Below are 16,008 nucleotides of genomic sequence, written 5' to 3' on the forward strand. Positions count from 1 at the left end.
TTTTTGTATACTAAGTTCCTAGCAACTAACTAACACTCCCTAGCATCCACATAGCAACACACTAAAAACACTTAGCAAAGACATAGCAACAAGGCAGCCTGAGTAACCACCCAAAATACTCTATACCCTAGCAACCACATAGCAACAACCAAGAAACCACTCAGAACACCTTAGCAACACCCTAGAAACCCCGAAGAACACCACAGCAATTGCGGAGCAGCAACCCTAACCCTAGCAACTGAATATCAACATGCTGAAAACCACTCAGATTAGCAACACCTTGGCAACCATTCAGTACACCCTAGCATAATGGCAGCGTGTTCTTTTTGTTTTTCAAAAAATGTACAAATGTGTCTGTATTTTCAGTCATCAGAGGTAAATGTTGCATCATGAAAGCAGATCTCCAGCACAGTGAGGTATGAGCACCATCGCTGATCTCGGGCGTTAGTCCAACCATAGCTCACGCCTCTGTCTTTGAAGTGTGGAAATGTTTGGCATCCCTTTTAATCCTTTTAATGTCACCAATAAAAGATGTTTTATTAAGGTGACATTGGGATTAGTGTTTAATTACCACTGAGAGGCATTTAAATATGTCTGCTGGCTGGGCAAGCTCTGGCTAAAGAAGTGCTTTACTGTGTGTTACTGCTTGCTAAAACAACCAAACCTTAGATTAATGGTGAAACCATCCTTTTGTTCATATGTTTAGGTTTTACATATGTTTAGGCTGACATTTCCAGAGAGTTTTGTTGCAGCCAAATTGTTTACTTACAGTTGTTGCTGCATATTAAAATTGGACAAAAATATTTAATCGTAAAATTAATTAACATTAAACATAAAATACAAAATAAGCCATTTTTTTCTCATTTGTGGTTCAGTGTTTTGCCTTTGTAGGGCAGGTAATGGAAGCAATATAATGACAAATGTCTTTGAAACTAAATGTTGAATTGCAATAACTGAAAAAATGCACTGCATTAACAGTGCACGTAGGGCTGATAAACGATATCATATCGAATCGCGATAAAAATTTGTTAATAACGATGATAAGCTCTAGACATTTTTTGCTTGATATGGATTAATCTAAGAGCCAATCACACAGCAGAAATGTGCGACATCATGTGCGACGTCAAAAGTACAAAGTTTATTTCCTACCGTACTTTGTGAAGCAAACTTAACGCCAGGACGACAAAAAAAAAAAAGAGTGGAAGCAGCGACGAAAGTGAATCTAACCTCGAGTTATTATGCAAAGATGTTGTATTTGTCGACAAAAAAGGTAGCACGAATTCCATTATATAAGTGGTTTTGGAAAAGTGACTCTCAGCTCAGCTGAGAGCAAAACACACACGTGCATTCAAAAGCAATTTTAATCCCCCTTGTTTAGAGAGTGACTCCCCAATGCACACAAATTAGGCTACATGACACATCTAGGCTGTATATAGGTTGTGTATGTCTATAGCTCTGTATCATGATTGAAATATTCGGTCTCTATTTGCACTTTGAATATTTAGAGAGTAGCCTACTTTGATTATGGCTGAATTGTCTGCACTTAATACGGTTAAGAAAGAACTGTGTCGTAATTTTTTGTTATTTATACTGTAGATTGTTTCAAAATGCAGTGGTTGCCTCTAATTTAAATAGCTCAACCTATAATAGAGAAAATAAACAATTGTGTAAATAATAATAAATAAATAAATAATTGTTACAAATTGTTTTTACAATAATTTTATGTTTTTTTATGAGTATTTTGTGCATTTACTGTCATTTACCATACTCTGTCACAACTTTTATTTTTTTAATTTATTTTAGTAAGTTGTTTTAATTTTTAAGGCCAAAACTGTAATCTGTTTTTGTTAATAAATTATACTTTAAAATGTAATTTAATGAACCCTTTAATTTTTGTGGCTTTAGTCGTTGTTGAGATACAATTTTAAAGTTAGCAACATCAACAGCTTGTATCGAAATATATATCGTTATCGTTCAATATGGGAAAAAATTATCGAGATTACGTTTTTGCCATATCGCCCAGCCCTAAATGCACGTACTGTACACCTATTTGATGATGCAAACTACATACATGCGAGATGCACTCGGAATATGAACCTAAAACCCAAAGTTACATCCTAAGCATTTCCCTCCCACAGAAGCATGTTATAAAGCAAACGATTAACACACCTTAATGCCTTTAGACAGTAATACCAAATATGGTAAACTGATTATAAATAAAACATACTATGTGTAGGCAAGCATATTAAAGTTTAGAGTTAAGTGTTTTCACACAGGAAACCAATGGAAGCCTGTTTCCGCCACAATAAAAAAATAAAAAAGGTAACTTTTTATCTCACAATTCTTTTTTTTTTTTCTCAGAATTGTGAGATATAAACTCAAAATTGTGAGTTATACTCAGAATTCCAAAACGTAGACTGGTGAACACATTTCCTCTCTATAGTGCAAGATGTAAACACACAACAACGTTTTTTTTTTTTTTTTTTCAGAATTGCGTGTTATGAAGTCAAAATTGTGACATATAAACTCGCAATGACGTTTTCTGTCTGTATTACATGATATAAACTCTCAAATGCGAGTTATAAAGTCAGAATTGCAAGATATATACTCACAATAAAAAAATTTGATAGAAAGCCACAATTGTGAGTTATGAAGTCAGAATTGTGAGATATAAACTCTCAATAAAATTTGCTCTCTGAATTGCTGGATATGAACTCTCAGTTGCGAGTTATAAAGTCAGAATTGCGAGATATAAACTTGCAATGATGTTTTTTCTCTAAATTGCATGATATAAACTCACAATTGCGAATTATAAAGCCAGAGCTGTAATATAAACTCACAATTTCAAGTTATGAAATCAGATTGCAAGTCAGAATTAAAAATAAACATGAAATGCGTTTCTTCTCTGATTTGCATGATATAAACTTGCAATGACATTTATTTTCTGTATTGCGTAAGTTCGAATTGCGAGTTATAAAGTCAGAATTGCGAGATATAAACTTGCAATGATGTTTTCTTCTCTGAATTGTGTGATATAAACTCACAATTGCGAATTATAACGTCAGAACTGTGACATAAACTCACAATGACATTTTTTTTCTCCAAATCGTGTGATATGAACTCACACTTGTGGGAAAAATCTTGAATATTCTGTTGAATTTATTGAATTTATTGAAAGTTGTTTTGAATTTAAATATTCACATCTTAAATATGTCAACATGTTGAATTTCAGCCCCTAAAATTTTTTTTTACGAATTAGTGCAGTTCAACACGGTTTTAGAAGACATTTGTCTCACAAGACAAATTGGCCATCAATTGTTCAGAATCTATATCCAAATGTACAAAAACCTTGTACATATGTGTGTGTTTTTTTTCATGCAAATAATGTACCTATGAAATGGCACAGGTGCTTTTGTGCTTTTGTGCTTTTCTGCTAAATGTCATTCAGCTTCCACAGACAGGCACATGCCTGTTGTGTTATGGTTGTTCTCCAATCAGATCATCAACCGCTACACACTGTGAACATCCTTCATAAGGAGGTGCATCTGTTTTTGCCCTCTGAGCGCTTTGCCTTCATTTTATTTCACCAGGCGCCTGGCCGACCCCTTAGAAGACGTAATTATCATCTGGCACTGTCTGTGTGTGTGTACTGTATGAATATGTGTTTGCCTCCAAAAGCCACTAATTGCCACAAACAGCAACATAACACCATCAGTTGTGGATGCGGTATGAAAAATCCACCCGCACAGGTTCAGGAACAGCTGTACGGGGCAGGATGGAGCCGGAGCCCGTCTGGTGAATGCAAACGCAGGGTCCAGGTTATTTTTCAGCCTGGCGGCCTGAACCCTGAGCTCAGAGCGATGGACAGATGGTCCATTTGAGACGCCACCAAACTAATCACGCTGTTCCATTAGTGAAAGTGTCTCAGATAAACGGCTGACCATGAGCACGCCCGTGGTCTCTTCTCCTTCCAATTACTCTATTGATGGCCGGTGTTTTGACACAAATTAATTGGGTCACCATGTTGGTGTGAGAGAATAAAGCGCCACGGGCAAAGTCATTGTGTGATCATGGAATAGCAAAAGCTATTTGCTGAATGTAATTTATTTGAAATGAAATATGCATTATATATATGTGATTTATGTCATGCAATTTGTTTGTTTTTTTCCAAATACATTCACATTTGAATTTAAATGACCTTCTGAGATCTTTGCTACTTAGAATTATTACTGGAAGTTATTTTTATTAGTTTTCAGTACTATACAGTGTGATTGTATGGTACACAAACACCAAAAATACTGTCAATATGAACATATATTTTTAATAAGGCTACAAACTTACCCAGAACCTGTTGTGAATTGCAGGAGTTTGCGGATGCCATATTCCACCTGGTGCGAGAGAAATACACAGAGCTAGCCGGCTGCTCCTCACTGCTGCACGCGCGTCACAAAGGCCTGGCGGGCATCGTCATGACCAGAGGTATGGCATCATTTCAATCGGCCTGTGAATTATTTAAGAAGTTCAATAAGGGGAGAGAAAGCACCTCTTAAGTCTCTGTGTGTCCTCTGTTTGTGGAGCTTTGTATGAAATATTTAGTACTTTATCACCTGTGAAAAGCAACAGTCAAAGATGCACATATATCAGAATGGAGTCAAAGAGCAGATGAAAAATAGACTAAAATGATTTACAGGCAATGAAGTCTTGCTTTTTCTTCTTTGGAGCAATATTAAAGCTGGTGTGTGCAATATTTCCAGATGTTAAAATACTTTCCCTTATCCAAGATTAGACTGTAAGTCATTCATAGGTTGATTCCCCTGAAAGGTATAAACACTGTGGCGTTTTCAAAACACTGTTATTAGTTTAAGCATTTAACCATCCTGACATAGCAACAGCTCGACCAATGACGTGAGTTTGGGATCTGTGAGTCTGACCAATAGGAGATGGGGAAAAGTGTTTGCGAAACCTGTTTATAAACAGTCATTCTTTTGATCTTTTATTTGGTGACTGTAGTGGAACAACAAAAGATGACATACCTCAGCTTTCATTTCTTATTTTAACTTTTCAGTTTTACATTCTCTGAAGAAAAATGTATTTGTTTGCTTTAACCAGTGCGTTGCTATGCGGTTGCTTGGGTGGTTAAAAAGGCATTGGTTGATTGTTGTAAGGGTGTTATAGGTGTTGTTTTGGGTGGTTGATTTTTCCATCAGATGAAAATCACAATGATCACATGATTTGAGTTATTATTCTGTCTATAGAACAAATGGTGTGGGACAAGTTACAAGTTTAATAATAGAAAAATAATGCTAATTTCTTTGATCAGTATTTGATTTTTTTTTTTTTACATATGTGACCCTGGACCACAAAACCAGTCTTAAGTCGCTGGGGTATATTTGTAGCAATAGCCAAAAATACTTTGTATGGGTCAAAATTATTGATTTTTCTTTTATGCCAAAAATCATTAGGAAATTAAACTTTAAACTTTAAAGGTGATTTTTTCAGTATTTTGATTTTTTTGCACCCTCAGATTCCAGATTTTCAAATAGATGTATCTCGGCCAAATATTGTCCTATCCTAACAAACCATACATCAATAGAAAGCTTATTTATTGAGCTTTCATATGATGAATACACCCCAGTTTTGTAAAATTTAACCTTATGACTGGTTTTGTGGTCCAGGGTCATATATATAACATAAAAGGAATATCGTTAAGTTCACTTCAGTTAAATATTGTTAATGTTCTGTAATTGATAATAAATGATCAATGTTATAATTTCAGTAATTCTTTAATGTTGAATGGCTATAATTATAGTTTCTTATTAATAGAGGCATTTACTTAGTAAAAAGATTCAATTGTAATTAAACAAATATTTAGAAAGTTTAAATAATGTCTTTATGTTGTTTCTACATACATTTGGCAATTTAGGTTTAATTGCATAATTTAGTGTAGTTAATTACTATTGATTTCATTGTATTTTATTTTATTTTTTAATGGTAGACAGCCCTAATATTTAGGGGGTTAGGGATTATTATTTTTGTTATTGTTATTATTATTTTAAATCAGGGTTAGTAGAAGTTAAGAAGTAAATAAGAAAGTTAAAATACTGTCTTTATGAAGTTTCCACATAAATTTGGAGATTCAGTTTGAAAATGTATTAATGACAGTTTTGCATAAATGTGTGCAATTAATTACTTTGTAATTAATAAATTAATTTTAATTTATTAATTTGTATTTACTTATTTATTTGACAGCCCTAATATTTAGGGTTAGGGGTTTGTTTAAATCACGGTCATTATAGTTAACTAAAAGTAACTAAAACAAATAAAAATGTTGTTACTTCATATACAAAAAAGTTAACTGAAATAAATTAAATTAAAATATAAAATTATATATATATTTTTTTTAATTTATTTCAGTTAATATATATATATATATATATATATATATATATATATAGACAAAAATATAAACAATATAACTGTAAATATTAATCAAAATATTATTCTAAAATAACACTGCAACAAATCACTAAGCCCTAAGTATAGCAATACTTGAATTCAATACAAAAATAATAGTAATACTTGCCTTATCTATTTATCTGCGTATTGTTGCTATTGCTAAAATATACAGTATATATTCCACGATTATGAATTAAAACAGCTCAGTTGGCGAGCGGTGACAGGTTGACGTGATGTTTAGTGTGTTTGTGTGCAACACAGCTGCAGGCTTTCAGGAGTCATTGCAGGATCAGTATCAAGTTTTTCTTTTGAAGACCACAGCTCATCAATTTAGACTTCAGTGAGATCTGACCTAATCCCTGTCCTCGCCGCTCTGTCTCGCTCTCTTTCTCTCCTTCCCGCTCTGTCTGCCTCACAGTAATTGCGGAGCATGTTTATTAAGACTGTTATCTTCAAAGATCCAGACATCGGTGCCCAAGAATTTGTGGCAGGCGAGCAGACACGCAAACTTGACAGAAACACTGGGGGTTCTGTTCACTGCTCTTTGAGCATCTATTGAATCTTTTAGACTGGTACGGGCACCGGTGGAATATTAATGCGGGCCCAACTTTGAACTGCGGGACGTGCGCAGAGGGAGTCGTAACCTGAGCGAGAGTGCTCCTCACAGGACTCTTATTGGATTATTTCATCCGCTAACGCTAAAGAAACATACACCGCTTGAATCAGATGGTGTGAATAATCTTATTTCAACCAGGCACGGATGCTGGGATACCGGGTTTTGAACATCCCATGCACAGTTGAAGGGCTAGTAAAGGGAACCAAATGTGTCTGCTTCTACATTTGGAGGACAGATGATTGTGTTTAGAGCAATTCGAAAGTGGAAAAACAGATTCCTGTGGCGGAAAATGCATATTAATCTCAACCAAGTGCCTAAAAAGCTATATTCTTTGGAAGAGATTATGTTGTTATTAGGGCAGTCAAAATTAACGCGCGTTAACGCAAATTCATTTTAACGACACTAATTTTATTAACGTGCGATTAACGCAGCGCGCATTTTCTGTTTGACCCACTACCTAGCCCATAGTTAAAGAAATGGATGCACAATGTTGCCAACCTAGCGAAAAGTGTCTAGCAACAATACATAAACACATAATTGGACCGTTCTCGACTGTCAAATATATGCAATATCTTTTCCGAGATGGAAGTAAAATCGATTTTATCTAAAAAAAAAAAAAAAAAAAAAAATACTATAACAAGCCTCTCAAATGCGCGCGCACCTCTCTCTCTCTTTATATCTGCGTCTGCTCTGTTCAGCGAGCGGCAGAGGAGCAGCGCTTTCAGTTAAAACAGATGTTATGTTCATTCCAGTGCTTGAAATGGGCCGGTACGCAGGCACTTCTGTATTTTATCCTTTTGCCTACTTGCACTTTTTTGTGCGTACCGGCACTTCTGGCATATTTAATGAATGCAAGCAGTGTTGGGCTACGTTAGGATTGGTGCTGTGGAGTTGATGCGTAAAGCCACATGCGAGTATGCAAGCGAAAACGGCGTATTATATGCACGTCAAACACATGCATATCATATGCACGCTCAAGTTAATTTCAGCTTATTAATAGCACACCAAATAGAAACAGAAAGTCGTGCTAGTGCATTTTCATGAGACCAGGCTCTCCAATCAGTACATTATAACCAAAACAATACATTAAAAAAAAGAAGCAGGTTTTTGGGATCACATAACTTTTAATGGGTAAACTCCTAAAAAGTCAAAGGATCCTGAAGGCATTCAAACAGGAAGTTAAAAACAATGATAATAATGCAGAGAATAGTGACTTATGTCCAGATGCCGGTAAATGATTCTTTTCAGTGATTATTTCATATTACTTTGGTTGTCTGATAACAGAAATATTAAATCAAAACAATGGAAACAGTTTTGTTGAGAACTTGGCTGCATCAAATGACAGTATGTGGGCACCGAGAGGCAAAGAAATGTAATAATAAATGTAGATGTTGCTTGTTCAGAAGAAGTGAGCTGCCCTGTCCGGCAAATAATGTAAACAGGCTTGTGGAAGTAAATTGCTCAGTGCAAAGAAAGAGAAGTAATGGGAACCTGATGTTTCTATGTTCTTTTTTTCATGTGTCTAATAGACATGAACAAGTTATTTGAAAAACATCTATGACATTTGAAACAAGTTAATCTTCATGCTCTACGTCGAGTATGGTTTCACTGATAATAAACACATATTTGCTTAAAGCATCCATATTTGTCCATGCCAATGTTGATTAGAGTATTAAAAACTTTAAAAAGTATTAATTTAAGGTACATTTAGAACAGATAAAAATGTGCGATTAATCGCGAGTTAACTCATGACAACCATGCGATTAATCGTGATTTAAAAAAATTAATCGATTGACAGCCCTAGTTGTTATGTATACAACAATATTTTACTCTCTATTCAGCCTTTACCAATTCAGAAATCACAGTGTCGAACTAAAGCAATATAACACTATACATCTCTATAACGGTGACATCAAACTTTACTTAACTTTTACTTTTCACTAAAACATTAACATCTAAACCTCTGTTAAGTCTCAACACAAACTTAAGGGAGAAGTTCACTTCCAGAATCAAAATTTACAGATAATTTACTCACCCCGTTGTCATCCAAGATGTTCACGCCTTTCCTTCTTTAGTCGATAAGAAATTATGATGATTTTGAAGTTGGAGAAGAAAATAAGATGGGAGTTTTTTGACATACTGTCTTGACCTGGAATACACAGAGTTCACGCAAAACTAGACAAGACGAGCATTTGAGGTTAAAAAGTATATAAATTGTAATTTGTTTCAGAAAATGACAGATAGTTTCGCTAGATTAGATGCTTCTTCCTTGGCTAGGATTGTTTAGAGCCTGTTGAAGCTGCATTGAAACTACATTTTGGAAGAATATGGAGAGAAATCCTTAAATGTTTTCCTCAAAAAGCATAATTTCTTATCGACAGAAAGAAAGACATGAACATCTTGGATGAAAAGGGGGTGAGTACATTATCTATAAATGTTTGTTCTTGAAGTGAACTTCTCTAAGTCAAACTTTTGTTTCTTTTACAGACAAAATGAAGAGAGACCTATTTGTTATTTATATCAACCAATCGGGGCATTTGTTCCCTTGTTGCCAGGCAGAACTGCTTGTGCAGCCAATCACATTAAAGACAAGAGTAAGCCGTTGTAATAAATTTATATTTTGAGTTGACAACACTTGAAATCTTAATTTTACATATATACACAAACTTTGATTTTTGATTTAAAGGCCCAAAATGTACATTTTTAAGGGATGTTTAGTCAAGATTACATAACAACATTTGGGTTTACAGTGATATAAGTGTCCGTTCTGCCATAAAATTTTAAGTTTAGTGAACTTAAATTGTACTAAGGGACTACTTGGATATTTGAGTTGACTAAACATTTTTGTTTAGGCAGCACAAACGCATATTTTTTAAAGATTTTTTTGTAGTCCACAACAAGGGTATTATTATCAGCAAAGGAAAATATTTTCCTTACTTAAAATAAATACCAAAAATCACCATTTCTCCTTATAATTTAGTTTAACTTGTTGCACTAAAGTAAAACTAAAACTGTGGGGGAAAAATATAATAAAAACAATATATAAATGACAAAAGCAGAGAACAAAATTACTAAAACCTTAGCTAAAACTAGAATGAAAATGAAAAATATGCACTAACTAATTAAAAAAATATAATAGTATTTTAATGATACTTCTTAATGAACTTTACATTTCGGAACATATTTTTGGAACTTGGAGGAATAATATGTAATAATGTAGTCAACTGTTGTAGAAAATTAGAACATTTAACAGCATTTGGCAACAAGTTAGATTGTATATTCAACAATGTTAATACTTACGTAAAGTCTTTTTGTAGATAAAGCTCATTCTCAAAGCATATAATTTTATATAAGTGTGCCATATTTGCGGAAAGGTTTCCATTTCGATGGGAATTATCTCTGAAAACATACTTTGTAAATGGTGATGATGTGCACCGTTTTGACCTTATTTAATATTCAAACATTTTATCATGCAAGAGCAACTTGTAAAGGATCAATTCATGAAGCTCTTTATTCCTAATGGCATGTAAATGACTTGGTAGATGATGACCTCGGCCATTTGCTTTACCCCTGAAGAAAATAAGTTTAATGCAAATTCATCAATTTTCAGAAATAATCGCTTTCTACATTTTTTTTTAAACCAAAATATACTGTGTCCTTTCTAGCCAATCCAATATGGCCTTTCCTAGACCTCCCAAAGCAGAGGATGCATAAAACCCAATCTAATGATTCCTTATGATTTGATGGCCTCATAAAGGAGCTGATGAACTGCATTCTCTCCTTGTTTTGCGAAACAAAACTCATTTAGGAAATGCGGGGGTAATGATGCTTATTAAGCTCATATCAGCATATGGGCTTTCCCCTGACAGACCTCCGCTAGACTGACCCATGTGCTGATTAATAGTGTCTTGCACAGACAGTGGCTGTGTTCACACTGGAATACTCGCTTACCACTTACTGAATACTGCACTGTATACGCCACTTTCTATCAAGAGTACACTCATCTGGTGTCTCATGACAACAAAGCAGTGGTAAAGGTTACAGCATCTGCTGTAGAGTTGTCTCTGTTGATTTTTTTGTTATAAGAATCTTGTTGCTTTTGTCATAAATCAAGTTCACAGATGCATTTTAGTAGTTTTGTTGTCATTGTATTGCACTGGATTACAGTGCTTTGATCATAAAATAAGCATTTAACATATGAGTGGGAACTATAGAGTGACAACTGATATTTATATGTATTTTCATATAGTCTGCTCTTCTGCTATAAAGATCTCATTGATTTACATTACTGGCTTTCAGAATTTATTCTTACTTTTTGGCCACATAAATCATAGCAAATGTAATTTTTCTGGATAAAATTGCTGATTATCCTGGATAAAGCTGATTTTTCCTTCTTGACTATGAGCTCCATATTCTCACTATATCATGATGCATGAAATATGATCCCTTTTTTGAAAACTTTTATGAATACTTATTTAGATTCTTAAATATGTTATTTAAAGGTGCAATAAACTGTCAGATTTAAAAATATGCATACATTTTTTGTCTTTTATTTCACATATTATAGTCATATCTTTTTACTTCTACCTAATTCTGATTTTTGTTAAAGGAATAGTTCACAGAAATGAAACTTTACTCACCCTCAGGCCATCCAAGATGCAGATGAGTTTGTTTCTTCATCAGAACAGATTTGGCGAAATGTAGCATCACAACGGGTTTGTGAATCATTTTGCAAATTGAATGATTCAAATCAAATGATTCACGATACGAGATCTGAAGTTCTGATCTAAATCAAATGATTCGTGATCCACGCTGAAATGATGGTTCATGAATCATTATTCAGATCAAAACTTCAGAGTGTGGATCGCGAATCGTTTGATTCAGTTTGGGACTTCGGAGTGCATATGGCGAATCATTTGTTTCAGATTAAAATTTTGGAGCACATATCGCAAATCATTTGTTTATATCAGAATGGGTTTGTGAATCATTTCACGAATTGAATGATTCAAATCAAACAATTCACGATATGCAATGAGAATCAATATTCAGATTGGAAGTTCAGAGCACGGATCTTAAATCATTTGATTCAGTTTGGGACTTTCGGAGCGCTTATGGGGAATCATTTCAGTCAGTCAGATCGGGACTTCAGAGCATGTATTGTGAAATCATTTGATTGAGATCAGAATGGTTACGTGAATCATTTCCCGAATGTAATGATTCAAATCTAATGATTTGAAGTTTCGATCTAAATCAAATGGTTTGCAAATCATTATTCAGTTTAGAACTTCAGAGCATGGATCATGAATCATTTGATTCAATTCGGGACTTCATAGTGCATATCGAGAATTATTTGATTTAGATTGGAATGGGTTTGTGAATCATTTTGCGAATTGAATGATTCAAATCAAATAAATTCACAATACGCAGTTTGAATCATTTTTTAGATCAGAACTTCGGAGCATGGATTGTGAATCATTTGATTCAGATCGGAACGGGTTTGTGAATCATTGCACATATTAAATGATTCAAATCAAATGATTTAAAGTTCCGATCTGAATCAAATTATCTGCACTCCGAGTCCTGATCTAAAATGATGGTTTGCGAATAATTATTCAGATCGGAACTTCGGAGCACAGATCATGAATCATTTGATTCAGGTCGGGACTTTGGAGCGCGTATCGTGAATCATGTGATTTGGATCGGAACAGGTTTGTGAATCATTTTGCAAATTGAATGATTCAAATCAAATAATTCACAATACTCGATTTGAAGTTCCAATCTAAATCAAATGATTCATGATCTGCTCTCCGAGTCCTGATCTGAAATGATGGTTCGCGAATCATTATGCAGATCGGCTTCGGAGCACGGACCGTGAATCATTTAATTCAGTTCGGGACTTCTGAGCGCTTATGGTGAATCATTTGATTCAGCTCAGGATTTTGAAGCATGCATCGCATATAATTTGATTTAGATCGGAATAGGTTTGTGATTCATTTAGCGAATTGAATAATTCAAATTAAATAATTTGAAGTTCCAATCTAAATCAAATGATTCGTGATTCGCACTAATCTGAACTGATGGTTGGCAAATCATTATTCAGATTGGAACTACGGAGCACGGATCGTGAATCATTTGATTCAGTTCAGGACTTCGAAACAGTTATAGGGAATAATTTGATTCAGATCGGTACTTCGGAACGCGTATCACAAATCAGTTGATTAAGATCAGAACGGGTTCGTGAATCATTTTGTGAACTGAATGATTCAAATAAAATGATTTGAAGTTCCGATCTCAGTCAAATGATTCCCAATCCATGCTCCAAGTCATGATCTGAAATGATGCTTCGTGAATCATTATTCAGATCGAAACTTCAGATCTAAAATGATTCAGTTGGGACTTCAAAGCGCTTTAGGTAAATCATTTAATTCAGATCGGGACTTCGGAACTGCGTATTGCAAATCATTTGATTTAGATCGAAATGGGTTCGTGAGTCATTTTGCAAATTGAATGATTCAAATCAAATGATTCACGATACGCGATTTGAAGTTCCAATCTAAATCAAATTATTTGCGAGCCACAATCCGAGGCATGCTGATCTGAGATGATGGTTCGCAAATCATTATTCAGATTGGAACTTCGGAGCACAGATTGTGAATGATATGATTCAGTTCGGGACTTCGGAGCAATTATGGCAAATCATTTGATTCAGCTCAAAGAAGAAAATAATATTATGGATATAGAACTTGGTTTGTAGTTTAAAATCTCTTAATAATGGAATTGTTTCTTACAAACTTGCAGCTTTTGGCTTCATAAGATGTTTATTAATGGACTGGAAGGGTGTGGATTATTGTGATGTTTTTATCAGCTGTTTGGACTCTCATTCTGACGGCACCCATTCACTACAGAGGATCCATTGGTAAGCAAGTGATGCTAAATTCTCAAAATCTGTTCCATGAAGCAACAAATTCAATCTCAGATGGCCTGAGGGTGAGGAAATGTTCAGCAAATGTTCATTTTGTGGTGAACTATTTTTAAAGACAGTCATTTAAAGCACGTATAGTGTGCTGCGAGTTGTTCCTATAGTGCAAATCGTGCCTTTGATACTGTACTGTAAAGTTCTCTTTGCTGTTCTTTACACAGCGGTCTACTGAAGGGTAAAGAGAGCGGCAGTCATGTTCTCATCCAGGGTGTTTGCCTTTGTACCCACCTCACTGGCACACTGTGCTTTCTCAGAGATGTTGATGATTATTGCTCTTCTAAAAGCAGTGGTGCCCACAGGCCTTACCACCCCCTCACACCCAGAGAAGAGCCTTTACAACAATTTCATGCCGTTACAGAGAGAAATTACTACACACTCTCTTTTCTCTCTCTCTGCCATCGCCAGATTGATCTAAACTATCATTAAATGGAACAGCATGGAGAGAGAACAGGCTGGGAGGGTGAGATGGTTGGGGCCTTTTAACTTAGATTTTTTTCTAAAGTGTTTTTGCTTTTGGGGATTGTTGAATAAAGATGCCTGAACACAAAACCTGGGCATGCTGGGTCCCTGCTGTTTGCTGTACCAGTGCATGCTGGGATAGATCAGGTAAGGCAGGAGGAGACTGGGCAGAACAAGCTGGCATTTGTCTTCAGAGGGACATTCGGGACGTTTGAGTCGGTCTTTGATAGATGGAACGGTAGAGTTCATATAATAGTGTGCGGAAAGAAGAGCATAACTCACGGTGATGGTTTTGTGCTGGGCGGCTGCATTGTTTTCCTCAAGGATTTATTTATTCTGGAGTACTGGGAATCTCTTTTCCCTCTCTGCATGTCACATGCAACAATAATGCTGTCATTATTGTCAAGAAATATACTGTAATGCTTTATTTATTAGGAATGTGTTCACACACAAATGAAAATTCTGTCAGCGTGGAGGTATTTTGAAGAATGTTAATGACACTTTTTTTCCATGAAAATGATTTGCAACGTGGACAAATAAAAATTAAAATTTTTATATTATGTAATTTATGACATAATTATATCATGTAATTTATTTTGAGTATTACTCCAGTCTTTAAAATCACATGATTCTTTAGAAATCATTTGAATATGCTGATTTGCTGCTCAATGTAATACCTCTTATTTTTGTAAAAACAATGCTTATTTATTGATTAATTGGTTGATTTTTTAACAGCATTTATTTAAAAAATATATATATTTTATAACTTGATAGATGTCTTTACTGTCACTTTTGTCCTTGATGAATAAAATGAATTTCTTTAAAAAAATAGATAAATAAATTGTACATTTTCGAATGGTGACGTATGTAAATCTAAGTCATAATTTGCATGCAGAAACATACAGATAAAAATTAAGGTAATTTTTAACCTTTTTATGGCGAGGGGGTGCAAATCCGCAAGAACATACTCATATTTAAGAAAATATTCATTTATCATATTTGTTAAAAGTATTTATTTATTTTATTATTATTATTATTATTATTATTATTATTATTATCTTCACTGTCCTTTTTAAACAGCTGAATGTGTCCTTGCTGAACATAATTATTTTTTTCTTTCTTACCTTTTTATTTTCTTGGTTCATATTTAATAAGTATTATTAATTTGTCATTTGTAAAATAAAAATAAAATTATAATAAAAAAATTATATATATATGTATACATATATGTTTAAAAGAACAGCATTTATTAATAGAAATCTATAATTTATTGAAATCAATCATTTATTTGATAATGTCTTTTTTTTTTCAAAAAAAAAAAAGAAAAAAGAAAAATCTAATAATTAATCATTTAAACTTTTGAGTGGTGATATATAAATCTAAGTCATAATTTGCATTTATTTATTATTTATTTATCTTTACTGTCCCTTTTGATCAACTGAAAAATACAAATAAATAAATGCACAGGAAGATATCAAAAAGGTTAAGAAATCTTTTA

The 16,008-nt window shown here is 34.1% G+C and overlaps 1 protein-coding gene across 1 annotated transcript in view; it reads left to right on the top strand.

The window, feature by feature from the left end:
- adarb2 (adenosine deaminase RNA specific B2 (inactive)) overlaps positions 1-16,008 on the top strand; it is a 244,654-nt gene that overhangs the window by 183,830 nt on the left and 44,816 nt on the right. Inside the window, exon 4 of the mRNA XM_073830458.1 lies at positions 4,365-4,479. Coding sequence (XP_073686559.1) covers positions 4,365-4,479 — 115 coding nt within the window. The remainder of the gene's footprint in view (positions 1-4,364; positions 4,480-16,008) is intronic.

This window comes from Garra rufa, chromosome 24 (genome assembly GCF_049309525.1).
Source record: "Garra rufa chromosome 24, GarRuf1.0, whole genome shotgun sequence".
NCBI lineage: Eukaryota > Metazoa > Chordata > Actinopteri > Cypriniformes > Cyprinidae > Garra > Garra rufa.